The sequence below is a fragment of the Xyrauchen texanus genome, chromosome 2 (genome assembly GCF_025860055.1).
Source record: "Xyrauchen texanus isolate HMW12.3.18 chromosome 2, RBS_HiC_50CHRs, whole genome shotgun sequence".
In the NCBI taxonomy this organism is placed as follows: Eukaryota; Metazoa; Chordata; class Actinopteri; order Cypriniformes; family Catostomidae; genus Xyrauchen; species Xyrauchen texanus.
Window position 1 is genome coordinate 32,586,820 of NC_068277.1, and position 15,196 is coordinate 32,602,015.

Here is a 15,196-nt window from a genome sequence, read left to right on the forward strand (position 1 = left end):
TTGTACAAGGATGTTTTGGAATTAAAATCAGCACAAATGAAAGGCAATACCAAGGGAGTACTATTATGATGTATAAACAGTCACTAAGTTTACATGGACACCAGAATGTGGCTTTTTGCAAGAAAGCAGTGTTCCCGTTTACATGTAATGCATCATTTCCCCACAGCGCTTGTTTAAATAGCGCATATACGCGAACGTGAGGGGCAGTCAATATTTTACATTGGTGTGTATAAATAGGTACAGTTTAAAGTGTATGTTCTTTTCCCACTATAATCCCAGAAATGTTGAATTCTTCCCGCTGTGTTGACATCTTGTTAATCTGCATACTATGACGTTTGTTATCCGGTCACGCACGTGTGCACTCTTTAAACACCCATCAGAATGTTGCTTATGTGTTTACATGACCACATAAACCGTGTTCTCGAGGAGAAACCTAGGTGTTTTAAACCGCTTTCTCTTAATCCCTTAATCATTGTGAGGAAATTGGCTTTCTTGTTTACAAAACATTTCAGACTGCTGCTTTCTGCCAAAAAAAAAAAAAAATCATTTTTAAAATGTTTTTTTAAATGTGTTTAAACATGGTCATTGTTGGGTAAGTTACGCAAAAGAAGTAGCACTCACTTAATCTAAAAAGTAATCACATTACTAATTATTTTATTTTTACGTTACTAAATCACATTTCCTAGAAAAGTAAAAATATCTATATTTCATTATCACACACCCTTCAGCTGTCACAGAAACATTAACAGACACATGAATTAATATTTTGTATAATGTACTTAAAAGTAATTACTTTAATTGAAAGTAACTGTAATCTGTTTTTTAAAAGAATTTAAAATGTAATGTATTACACAATTTTCTAAAAAAAAAAAAAAATTAGATTAGAGTAACTAATTACTTTGTAATCAGATACACCCAACATAAATAGAATTAAAATAATATACAGTTTTTTCACATATTTCGAATATCATGACCATCTTTTTTGTGCTGCAGTAATTAGAATGGGGGGTAAATGTGTGTAAATGCAAATTCCCTTTGGAGGCAAGTCAGTCCTCCCGGGCAGCTATTTTCTATGGAGACAGGAGGCATAAAAGTACAGCTACTATCTACTTGAATGGAGAAAGACAGAAATCTCTAAAATTGTCATTATTACAATAAAAGAACATATTTAAAATCAACTGTTAAATCTGACAACAATGGTATCATAAATTGCTCTTCTTTAGCTCAGATCACACTAAAAAGCCCTATTTTTCAGGCTAGTCCAGCTAATGCACGTGCACGTTTTTAGATGACTGACAGGCAATGTGTTTCTAAAAGGTGATTGGCTCTTTTACCTATAAGGCGGGACTTCCTTTTCTACACTCGCCATATTAGGCGTTCCAATTTCTCCAATTAATTTTGAGGAACATGATGAGAATTCTGTTTCATGTCCCATTTGGCTGTGTTCCCCAGCATCTATATCTTTTATGACCACCCTTCTCAAAAGCCTTAGTAATCTTTTTACCTCAGAGTCTTTTGCTCTGTGGAAAATATATTGGATTAATGACGAAACAACTGTTCTCCCATAATTCTTACCTCAAAGATCAAAACTGTCCTGAGTTTTAGCTCATGCACCAAGGTTTGTGGTATTTAAGCCAGTGCCCATTTTTTCCTTGCCGAGCTGATGGCATTAATTCAGTCTAACCACAAAGGAACTGCACACGGTCTTCATTACTTAACAGGCCCGCCCAAGCTCAACATGATGACCTCAAATGTATTTATGATGCATACTCTTAGTGCAAAGGCAGGCTGAGGTGTGCAGTTCAAAACATAATATTCAGACACAGTTTGGAAAGTCTAATTTAATATGATATGGAGCTTATGCAGCTAATGCCAAGTTAAAACACTCGAAAGCTATGACAAATGCCAATAAGCTAAAATATAGTATATGCACCCTTGTTATTAAGATCATTAGCAGGGCAAGAGTGGGGGAAGTATGTTGTGAGCTGGCAATGTTCCATACACTTGGGTTTAGGAGACAGGAGAGGGAGAGAGCCAGCCCCCTTGTAGTGGATATCTGTGGGAGGAACATTGGGGGAACCAGGTTCAAAGGGGTGTAGGGCGTCTGAGTAAAGGTACTTGAACACCATAAAAATTAGAGCACTCTATAAAGAATTGATTCAAACAGAACAACTTCCACTGTAGTGGAAACAGGACTCTCTTTCTCTCTCACTCACTCACACACATGCACACACACACAGTGGAGTCTTTCCTCAACTGTGGCTAGTGTTCTTCATCTGTGGTGATTTTTTTTTTTTTTTACTGGGGTCTGAGGGAGAGCTATTATTTTACTGGAACTATGCCTCTCTTTAGAGTATCAATGAGATGCATGCTAGAATGAGGACACACCACTGTGGCTCAAAGGCATTCCCTGTTACCTCATACTCTCAGACACATACCAGACTGAAAGACCATTTGCTAAGGATTTAATGTTGTAAAAAACAAACGTGTGTCTTGAAAGGTGTGTGTGTCTATTGTGTGTGGGTACATGTGTTTGCTTAAGAACCATATGTTGAAATAAAAGCACACTGGCACTAGCTTTACAATGTCTGTAAAAGATGGTTGTAAATTCAATAAGTCTGACCAAACTAGGCTTTCTATGACAAATGCAGTGTTGTGATCCTCTGTGATCCAAATCTTGGGGAGGATATGAAAATCTTCATACATCAAATATGACATCACTGTTTTTGTTACATTTTCCACCCAATGTTTGCCAGTTATTTTTCTTGGAAGTTTTTGGAATGTGTGGCTCATTAATGCCCGTAGGTTAATGTTTCATTACAGCACATAACAAAGTGCCTAATAACAGTTTAAATTAATGCACAGATAAATATAAAATTATATTCATTGCATACTCTTGAATATTTATACAATGTATATCATATCAAACATTCAGAATAAAGCACTTTCAGAACATTTTAATTCTTCCTGCTCTTCTGAAATTCCTGTCTGCTTTCCTCACCCTGACAAAACAACTGATCATTTCTATGGATGCCTTTGACATCTTTACAGGTGTCACGTTTGGCTCATGTGATATATTTCATGTTTTCTAAATTCATCCAAAAGTTTTGTGTGGGTAACAGATCTACAGACCTAAATCGCACATGTTGTCAGCCACTGACTGTGTCATGAAAGACAAAGTTTTATTCCTGCATGGGGCACTTGAAAATATTAACCTCTTTAATCTCTATTAATAATATACTTGAAAAAAAATTAAATCTCAGAACGGAGACATTTTATACTGGATAGCATTTTTAATAAAAACTGATGGAATCATACCTGCAAATCGAAATCCACCTCAGCATTAAGTAATTTTTAAAAATCTTTTTTTTTAACTCGCACAACATAGAATATATATATATATATTTATATATATCAGCTGCTGCCAGATATTTGTATATGGTGTAATGTATTTGAACTGAATTATAATATTTATTATTCTCAAATATTGATGAATGCAATTAATTCCAACTACTTGTGATTAATCGGTTCATCATGTATTTAATAAATTTGATCACAGATTTTGATCAGATTTCAGCCCTAGTTTAAAGGAAATGTTCTCTCGAAAATTCTGCAATCATTTACTCAATCTAATGTTGCTTCTTTGGTGGAACACAAAAGGTGAATTTTTAAAAAGTAATTGCCATATAAAGCAAGTGAACTGTGACTCCTGTCAAGCTCAAAAAAGGTCAAACAAAGGTCAAACAAAAAAAAGGCAAGATTAATCAATATTACTCCTGCACTGTATTCAAAGTCTTCTGAAGGGATACGATCACTTTGTTTGATGAACCGAATTAAAGTATTTTTTCACTCTCAAATCAAAGAAGGCTAATGTCGATAACATTAAACTTCATTAGTTCTCATCGCCTGTCATCATGTCGCCTGTTTGTAGCGACATTAGGGTCATTAGTGAACTATTCCTTTACATTTTGTAATTTGATTTATTTATTTTTGAGCACACAAATGTAGAGTAGCCTTCAGCTCTTATTTAAAAAAAAAGAGTAGTTTACATACACAACGTAATAATACACCTCTCCACGACCAGCCTAATCCTGTTGTGTTTCTGTAGCTTTCAGGAGCACTAAATGTGAAATGTCTCCGCAAACTCATGTTACTTTGATGACAAACCCTGTTATGTGTGCTGCCAATTATGTGTGCAGCCTTTTAAGTGAAGGAGTGACGGGCTTGTAATTTGAGAGTCAGACCGGGGGTTTTATTATCTAAAGCACAGAGTCTGAACAGTCCAGATGTTGAAATAGACACAAGCAAGCCAAGGAGGACCCTGCGAGGTTTTTTGTGTTTTCCTATCTGTTTATTTCTCCGAACATACTGAGTTAAAAAAATATATATATATATATATATATATATATATTCTGGTGAGTCTTTCTCTCACCAAATGCAAAACTTCTGCGGTCATTTCATTCTGATGATTTAGCTGTCTCGTGTCGGGACAGCTTGATATTGTAAGCTCTGGACATATGTGGGATTGGACGAGGAATGCTGTCGTAACGTTTGAAGAACACAGTTGAAGGTTATTTTAAGTCTGATAAGGCAGAGGTGGACATGATGGCTTCCTCTCTGATCATTCTGATAGCCTGTTTGTCCTCGTTGCGTTTCGGAGGCGCGTTATTTTCGGGACCTCTGCCACCGGAGATGTCGAACGGCACTTTTCATCATTATTTCGTGCCGGATGGATTCTATGAAGACAACGACGACCCCGAGAAATGTCAAATGCTATTTAAAATGACCGACGAACGCAAATGCACCCTGGACGAGGACCAGGACTCGGTGATCCGGGACGATTTTACCATCATTAAGCGTCACATCGAAGACTCGGCGAGGGTGCTGGAGGGAATCGGGAAGAGCATCTCCTTTGACCTGGACGGAGAGGACAGCTACGGGAGATACCTGCGACGGGAGACGACCCAGATTACCGAGGCGTTTTCCAACTCAGAGAAGTCTCTGCTGGAGCTGGAAGTGAAATTCAAACAGAGTCAAGAGAACGAGCTGAAAGAGGAGCACAAGATCAGCGATGACGTTCTAAACATGATCGTGCACACACGGGACGTCCTGAAGGAGACACTGGACATCTCACTGGGATTGAAAGACAAGCACGAGCTACTGTCACTCATCATCCGGAGTCACGGGACCCGGTTAAGCCGCCTGAAAAACGAGTATATGAAGGTGTAGAGGACTGTTTGGAATTTTGGCCAAATTGATGCATCTATTTTGTGCAAAAAGTGGAAGCCAATATTCACATAATATCTGCAATCATACACGAAGACAGTCATTAAATACGTTAAACTTATTGTTGCAGCTCATAATGCTGCATCTCAGTCTCATCAATATAGAGGGTTTACCTCTGAGAGGGACACAAAAACTGAGTTAGATGCAGTGTTGCAATGCTTACAAATATTTTCTCTGAAAAAATTGTAGGTTGTGTTTGTTGAAAGGCATTACTTGCACTTTGATTTGAGAGACAATTAATGTAAACATAAGGAATATAGTTTTGATTGTACAAATTTAACTTTCATATTAATAATTAGTTTATTACAAGAGCATGTTCTTGGAATCATTTTTAACCATTCAGACTGACAATCCTCCAAAAAATAATGGCATGAATGAACAATATATTATTAATTTCACTATTATTGCTTTCTATAATACGTTGGAAGGGGATTTTTTTTTTTTTTTTTTTTTTGCTCTTCTTTGTACGTTATTACATGTTGTGTCCCCTATTAAATAGATATGTTTTATATTTAGATTTTAAATATATTAAGATGGTGAGTGTTTATATTTATGAAAAAGCTTAAATGTATTCATTTATGAGATTACTTATCTTGTAATTCTCTGAAAAGTCATGGAAAAATGACCATCTGGGATTCCCAGACACTCCAAAATGACTGCGGGCAAATATATTGGACTTAAAGCATTTGACCATAAGTAGTTCCATTCCTGAGAGATTTTTTTGTTCATGCAGCTTGTGTAATAAAAACCTTTTAAGATAAGTTTGTGTGTGTATGTGCACAAATCTAGAGCATTAGTACCTTCAAACAGAACTGGGCCTCGTTTCCCAAAAGCATCGTAAGCCTAAGTAGAATCCATTTTACGATCGATCTTAGTTGTGCTGTCCGTTTTCCAAAGCCATCGTAACTTTAGTACTTGTAAATGTTCGTAGATTAACGAGCGCTCCGGAGTAGTCGTAGATCGCTAAGTGCATTTTAAGCAAAGAGACTCAGTAGAGACTCCAGCAGGCCAACCCTAAAAACTACATGGATGCATAAACATATTAGGGTATAAGGGTATTTTAGATGAAAAAAGAAAGAAAAGAGAATATATATATATATATATATATATATATATATATATATATATATATATATATATATATATATATATATATATATATATATATATATATATATATATTTTTTATTTTTTATTTTTATTTTTTTTTTACAGCAGTTAAGCTGGAACTATATGAACTATACACAACTTTGGTGCAGACAAGTTTTGATTAATGTATTGGTTGGTTTGTCCTCCCTGTTCCTCACATGGATCTATAAGAAAGATGAAACATGTAAGGTTTGGACAGGCAACTTCATATGAAAAATTATTCTAGTGAACACACTGAATACATGAAAAAATACACATACAATTCAGCCTTTACAAATTAAAAAAATTAAACATTGTATGCTTAGGCAACAAGGTCACCTTGATGTTACACTACCTTGTTGGTCAGACAGATGAATAGGTACAGAAATGGAGGGCCTAGCAAACTTTAATTCTTCCAAAGTGAGTTTCTTATCCTCAATTTGAAGGTGAGCCCTCTTGATCCTGAGCACTTCCTCCTGGGATTTTGCATCTCTCTCAGATGCCTCCTTCCATGTCTTCTGGACATATTTTATAAGGTCCACTTTCTCCCTCTCCAGCTCCACCAGATCCTGGCTACAGGCACAGGTGGACTCAACATTTTTAGATGAGGAATTGTGCAGCACAGGTGGAGTATCAGGGGGACAGGAAACTCAGGCTGGGTGAGACATGGGGAAACTGATCTTCCCTCCTCAGAAGTCATTGCCACTGTGGGCAAAACACCCCTGTGGACATCCACACCCCCAGTAATGCCATCTATGGAGGTGGCACCCATTATACTCAGGGCCCTCTCCTCCTCTGGGGTAAGAGAACTGGCAGAACCAGTGCCACCCCAAGTTTGACTTAAATCTTGCCATTTCCCTTTTTTGCTTTTTTTCAATCATTTGGTTGCTGTAATTTTTTAAGCAATTACTTCAAAAAAATCTTCTCTTTGTTGGTGTGGGCACCTCTAAATCTACTGAACAAAACCATCTTGTGGTTCTCAAATTCTTCCAGCATAATCTGAACTTTCTCAGACCTAAAAGCAACCTTCCGCTTTTTCTCACTCGCCATCTGTCTTTCATCAAACGGAGTGCGTATTACGTAAGTATTTTATAGACGGGTCATGACACCTACTATATGCATACATCATATATTACATTTTTTTTAACCACCTACAATATAAATTGAAAACGATAATAATTATAATAAATGTAAACAGTTTTCTATACAAACATAAATAATAATTTTAGTGTACCGTGATTAATCAATTATTTTGGTTAAAGTTTATAAAAAAAAGTCTTGAAGTTTCGACAGTACCATCACATTTCAGCACCCCATGAAAACGAACAGCGGCTTGTTAGGTAGTACTACTTAAGAGACGTGTACGAGTGTTCTTGTTACGAGCATATTTGGGAAATGCACATAAAAAATAATGATCGTTCTTTAAATTGCTATTAGAAAACGCTCTTAACAACAAAGATGAATCGTTATTGGGAAACAAATCCCTAACCAATAAAAATCTAAAGAAAAAGTTCACCCAAATATAAAAATTTCAAACCTATTCCAAATCCGAATGACTCTCTTTCTTATGCAGAACACAGTCTGACTTATTAATACAATGGCAGTTGATAGGGACTCAAAGCTTAAACAAGAGGCTTATGCATCATATTCCAAGTCTTTAATGGCATACAATACATTTTCGTAAGAAACAACCTGAAACGTATGTTTTCGTATTCTTTATTGGAAATATTGACATCCGTTTCACCGTTTAGCCATGTAACAGGATTAGAACAGGATAAGGAATCAATTAAAGAGGCACCTGGAGGATGTTATATATATATATATATATATATATATATATATATATATATATATATATATATATATATATATATATATATATAAGTAAGGAATAATTGACGACGGGCCGTTGAATTATTAGAAAAATAATGCACACCCGGGGTGGTAATGCGGTCACGACGCGAAGCGGAGTGGCCGTTACACCTCGGGTGTGCATTATTTTTCAATAATTCAACGGCCCGGAGTCAATTATTCCGCTTATACTACAGTTACCACACCTCGAAACATTGTTCAGATGATGTGATTCTAGACGTTTGTCAAGTTTTTGTCATTAAAACGCTCTTGTATGAAGGACTAATTTCTTACGCATCTAATCCTCCGTTGCTAATTCCAAAACGTCATTTTAGAGTTAGTAACGGAGGTTTGAGCCACTGACAGCAGACTAATGCAGTTATTAGTGTAGTTATTAGAGAGACAGAGGTTGCAATAATGAGACAGAAAATCATGTGCGTCATATTATTTAATTTATTTATTAATTCATACGTTATAATTCATTCGTTAATTCGAACGAATTTATTTATTAAAATTAAACTGCACGTTAAACACATTGACAGCCCAAGCTGTTGTTTTTTTTATGTTTTCTTCGTGTTTTTCGCCCTCGAGTCGGTCTAGCTGTTCTTCGCTGATTGTTTTATGTCTTTTGTTGTTGCCGGCTGCCTTTGATGTCCTCTTCCGTTTATTTGTTTTTTCATCTGAGCTATCCAATACTGCGGTCGCCCAGTTGTTAAAATGTTTATGTTCACCATAAATATTAAAATTTACTTCCGGAAAATCAAAATAGTCTGTCATTTTTTTTCCTCTTGAAGTTGAAGTGGATTTGTCGCTGTCACTTCTTGTTATGAATTGTATCCTATTTTCCGTTATTACAGTTGACTACGCGAAGTGATATGGAACTGTAATGCCGTCAAGACCTGCCTGGAACTACTTTAGCCGTGCGTTTCCCTGAAAATAATTGCACACCTTAGAACGTTCTCAACCAATCAGAATCAAGCATTCAACAGCCCTGTAGTATAAGTATATATATATATATATATATATATATATATATATATATATATATATATATATATATATATATATATATATATATATATATATAAACTGCCCTCAGTCTAATTTTATATGAATTAATTTACATGCACAGTTTACAGTTTTTCTGAACTGCTAAAACACTAAACCCCATTCTCTGAACCAAACGATCAACTTGCCTGACTCAAAATTGTTAGCACTTGAAACCAATTAGTGAATGGCATATAAGCAAGTGCAAACAGCAAGGGCCAGTAGATGTTGATACTAACAATTGATGGCAACTATCAACAAGGCAGAGGAGAAAAAGTTTGCGTCAGAAGTGGCAGACAAGTAGGAAGGGTACATGTAAGAGGTGGTGGATGAGTAGGAAGAGGACAAAGAGTTCCAAGAGCACCAATTTCTGATGAACTTCATGCCACCGTCATTGATCATGTCTTTGTTCATGGGATGACGATGAGGGAAGCTGGACAACGGGTTTAACCAAACCTGAGCAGGTTCTTAGTGTCCACCATAGTGAGGACTTTCAGACAGCATAACAGATACAGTTCAGTAATTGGGTTCTTGGTCCTTGAATATTTACTGTATGCAAATATTTCAGTAGAGTACATCACTTTTCCAATAGTAAAGTGACTGGAGAACAACCTGTATCATCTATGTATTGAAGTCAAGTCTATTACTGTACTATCATCACAGTACTGTATGTGTATGTAATTCCATCTTTGCTTTTTGTAGAACTGCAAGAATGCCTCGAGGAGGCGTTCCATGTTTACGCTACAGCAAGAGGCTCACATTTTTTATATGGTCCTTAAAATAATGCCATCTGTCTTAGAGAAATACAAGACCAAATAATCTAAGATAATGACAATTTTGAAGGTATCAACAGTATCTAGCAGAGGAAAAGGGTACACATGAAACAAGGGTACCAGGTATCCTTTGAGCGCAACTCTGAAAGAGTAAGAGCTACGCATTCTGAGTTTCTGAGTTTGGTTCTTACAGCAACTTACTACATACAGTACTGTAAAACTCTCAAATGTCTGCACTATAATGCAGTACCGTAAAGCAGGGCTGCAAACAGATACAAGAGGTCTGTCATTCTGTAGCACTCATATTGTTACTGTAAACCTACAAAACCTTTTGTATATATTTTACCTACAGAGAATATTTGACCTGGATTCATTGGAAAGGCCCCATGAGTATATTTATATTGATGAGGCTGGATTCAACCTGATGAAAAGAAGGCGAGGAAGGAACAGTGTGGAGACAATGTGACCCTTTGTGCAGCCATCAGAAACAGAGGGTTTCTCCACCGCCGTGCTACCTTGGGGCCTTATAACACTCAACACTGGTCTTCTGGATCTCCTGTTTGACCGTGAGCTCCAGGATCATGGCCAGGCAGAGCATCCAGTCTTTGTGGTTGTTTGGGACAAAGTGTGCTTTCACTGTGGTGCCCAGGTCCAGGAGTGGTTCTACATCAACCAATGTTTCTTGAATATTTTCCTTCCATCCTCCTTTTTTCTTAATCCTGGGCCTGATTAGCTCAGCGAGTAAAGACGCTGACTACCACACATGGAGCCTCAAGTTCGAATCCAGGGCGTGCTGAGTGACTCCAGCTAGGTCTCCTAAGCAACCAATTGGCCCGGTTGCTAGAGAGGGTAGAGTCACATGGGGTAACCTCTTTGTGGTCACTATAATGTGGTTTTCGCTCTTGGTGGGGCATGCAGTGAATTGTGCGTGGATGCCGCAAAGAATAGCATGAAGCTTCCACATGCGCTATGTCATCGCGGTAATGCGCTCAACAAGCCACATGATAAGATAAAGAGTTGCATTTTTTAACAGAATGCACAAAATACATAGATATCCGTGAAAATTGTACCAGAAAATCAAACATATTCGCAACACATTTGAGGATTTTACAAACAATGAAAACCTGCTCTTCTTATTAGGACTGCAGTGAAATAGCAGCACAGTATGGCTGCGTCCAAAAACAAAAAAATGCTGCTTTCAGAGGCTGTATACAGAGTCGGGTTGATAATAAGGTGCTTTTCAAACTGTTCTGAGACCAGTTTCCCTATGAGTTCCATTCATTGTTAATTGGTTAATCCAATTACAGCTCTGGCAGCAAAGCAGCAAGTCAGCTGCCTAAGTTTTTAGGTGCAGCCTTTGTGTCTGTCTGCCGCAGAATGAGTGACAGTGAATGAACTTATGATCCTATTTAACTTATTTGTCAAGTGTACACTGTATATTTTGTCTTTTTTATCTTCGTTTTTATTTGTATGCAGCTCGAATGCTATTCAAAATATTTGTCGTGCCAATAAAGCACCTTAAAACAAAAAAAAGGAAGAGAGTGACAGAGAGAGAGAGAGAGAGAGAGAGAGAGAGAGAGAGAGAGAGAGAGATTTTATGCATATGGTTATTTATTTTATTAATTGTTTATTCATTTCTTGACACATTATTTTAATTTTATTTGTATTGTTATTTGTTACTGTTTTATTATTATTATTATTATTATTATTTTCTTGTTATTATCTGTTTTGTGTATTAATGCTTTGGCAATATTGTATATAAACATTAGTATGTAAATAAAATTTTAAAAAATATCAACATTTTATTATAAATGTATTATTAGAATATTTTATTAAAATGATTAAGCCATTTTAATGAGCACATAAAACTTACCACAAAGTAACCGTTTACAGTATGCAGTCATAAAGTAACAGCATTCTCTATGTCCATAGAGAATGTGCAGTCGTTATATCGTTACCTTTGGGCTATTGTTACCTGAGCTAACTCTAAAAATTACTTTTGTTGTGGTCAGGTTGATTCAGTGATATTAAGTGATATTTTTGACTGGAATATACCAATTAATTCAGATTTTATTAAATGGAACACATTGTACAGTGCAGTGTGCCCACAATGACATCACAAATACAAGCATCGAAATGTCGAGCAGAGTTGCACGTAATTTTGGCCAAGTGACAGGTCCACTGCTGTGCAAACATCATCATTATGATAACAGTGTGTTGTATGTACAGCAGCAGCAGCAGCAGCAGCTCTGTGACCTTTTACCCATTTTCACTGTCGCGAGTTCTCACGCTTCCACAGCAGCTCTATAAGGCAGTAATAACTGAGGCTACGTTACAGCCCATCTTTACGGTAAGTGTCTTATCACATTTTGTGTTTTAAAGATTTCTCGTGATTTAAAATAGAATTAACCGTATATCTGAGTCTTAAACATGAAATACAGCACTTGCTAGGATGCAGAAGAGAAGCGGGATGAACGCGCATGTATCAGGATGATGAATGAAAGATCGCTTAACTGTTGTGCTTGTTATCCGCATCATATCCGTGACATCCTTACGGCTCATGTTTTATGAATGAATACCCTTAGGTAACCATTTAACTGTAGGGAAACTTACAATATTCGTGTCAGTGCACACAGAGACGCAAGCGTTTATTTTCATGTGTTTATCGCTTGAGGCGGTAAAGTGTTTGTTTGCATGTTGTAGTGACATTTCACCCACTTCCGTGCTCACTAGACCACAAGAGTTGAGATGCATGCATATATTACATAGCCAACATTCACACGTCTGCTTGGAATACTGTTTGAACAATGCAAGATATATTTAGACAAAATTAGCTGCTTAAAGGTTTTCAATTCCTTGCAAAGGTCACACCTGTCTTTTTCCTTTCATATTGTAATACAGTAGTTGCCTTGAAGTCATGTAAGGAAGGTTATTACCATACATAAGTATGAAAACATGTTCCTGACTTCCTGTCTGGATAGAGCTGGAGAATGCTTCAACAAGCTGTGTAGACTTTGATATGTGAAACCTTAACATGGCTTTTTAATCTTGTCCAAACCCACGTTACATTTTCTGTGATGTGGTATTCTTGGCACAATTACACAAATGATTTAAAAATTGAGAATAGAACAGAACACATATTTATATTATTCATTGCACATCTGGCAGATATCACCCAATCAGTGAACAATGAGTTGAATTTTCTAAGTTCAAATCTTCTCTAGTTCAGGTCGAGGAATGCCATATTTTGACAAAATGTCTCTAATTTTTCCAAGCTCATATTTCACAACCAACATTGACAGCTTTACATATTTCACACGAGTCATTCCAAATGTAAAAGATATTGATGACATTTCTGATATTTTTTGTTATCAGCATCATTAAGTCACATTTGAGTTGTGCATACTGACCAAAGTATCTGTAGATTTTGAGTTGCTACTGTGTATGTAAATGCATGAGTTTGTTCATATGGTATTGTTTAGCTTTTGAAAGAATTACGCAAAGTAGCTTTGATTGTTTCAAAGATATGCTACACATATCATATTCTTCCAAGAACTGCAAGAAGGGATAGAGTGCAGAGTTCAGTATAGTCTTAGTCATGGTTTGAGTAATCTGGCAGTGCTAAAGTCCTCAAATCACCAAGAATCAGAGCTTTTATCAAGTTCCTTAGAAGTAATAATATTTATATTACATCATTGTCAAAGGTATGCTCCTTGACAGTTATTAAGGTGTGGATGTTGTCATTGTTATGTTCCAATGCAGTTACTTACAGGCCCGGCTTCGGCCAGTTATGCTAGGGTGGGCTGGGGGATATCATAGGGGGCCAGTTGGGATTCAGTGGGGGGAAGGGTGTACTCATTTAACCTGTTGACCAGCACTCAGTGGTGACGTCACTCTGCTTACATTTAATATATAATTTACCATCTATAAATGTAATTAATGTTAACAAATTATACATCTTTCAAAGGTCTAAGGATTTAACATTGATATCCGATCGCTGTTTCACGATAGCAATGCTCCAGAAACAGCAATTTAGTTATTTGTGCCAGGAGTACAAATAAAAACATGCAATATCAAAATGGGACTTCATACAATTGATATGAAAACGCGATCACCAGATGAATCCAGTTCACCACACTTGGGTAAAATTTCCAAGTCAAGTGTTCATTGAAAAACATCCAGTAGCATATGTGTATATCCTTACACAAGTCCTACTCTTTGCTAAGAATTTTTGACACTTAAGTCAAAGCTTAAGACTATTCTTAGGAGCATTTCTGACAAGTTTTATGCATTCAGCCCCCATGTCTCCGACTATGAGTTTGGCTCATATGCTGATTTTGAGAGAAAACTGTTAAAAAAAGATTTACTACAAAAATCCCCATCAAAATAATTCAAGCCATTTTTCTCAGTTTCAGTGTTAGTTACTGAGTTTGGCATTTGAAGGAAAGTAAAGGGTGTTGGAATTTTTACCAGTGAAACTAAACATGTGTTAAGTCATTTAGGGAAATATACAAGAATTTAGATGGCTGGATCAATAGAAAGTAATGCCATGTAAGCACCAAAGGTTATTTTCATGGGAAAAAAACAGAGTAGTTTAAAGCACAGTGACAAAATATAAACAACCAACACTGTAAAAAGATGTATATAAAAGAGATGAAAGACATGAGGGGAAGACACTGTATCTCTCTCGTCAGCGACACCCAAATTTTAACAGGGGAAACAGAAGCACATGTAGCGCAAAACACTGTATTTGGCATGATCGTGTACAGTACCATCAGCTAATATTGGCTGGGATGGTGCTTTACAATTATGGTCCAGTATTTCACGAACACCTGCTGCATGATTTTGGGAAGTTAAGGTGGAGGGGGAGTGAGATGTTGGTAAGTGGGAAGAGGGGGGCAGTGTTATAGAAGCCACATCACCACCAGGATTTTTATGTACACTAAAAACCTATGCTTTGCACAAAAATATATCTAATTATCATCCTTGCTCATGTGACGTTTCTAACTCTCTGTTTTGCAGCAGCTGCCTCTTGAGTGTGTTGTTGCTTTAGGCCAGGGGTGACCAACCCTGCTCCTGGAGAGCTACCTTCCTGTAGAGTTTAGATCCAA

The 15,196-nt window shown here is 36.7% G+C and overlaps 1 protein-coding gene across 1 annotated transcript; it reads left to right on the top strand.

The window, feature by feature from the left end:
• Positions 1-4,300: 4,300 nt before the first annotated feature.
• On the top strand, positions 4,301-6,040 carry LOC127660970 (fin bud initiation factor-like). The gene has a single exon (XM_052151483.1). The coding sequence runs from the start codon at positions 4,603-4,605 to the stop codon at positions 5,227-5,229; it is 627 nt and encodes a 208-aa protein (XP_052007443.1). The 5' UTR covers positions 4,301-4,602; the 3' UTR covers positions 5,230-6,040.
• The last annotated feature ends 9,156 nt before the right edge of the window (positions 6,041-15,196 follow it).

Coding starts and splice junctions, on each gene's coding strand:
- LOC127660970 (XM_052151483.1), top strand. CDS start 4,603: ATGATGGCTTCCTCTCTGATCATTCTGATAGCCTGTTTGTCCTCGTTG.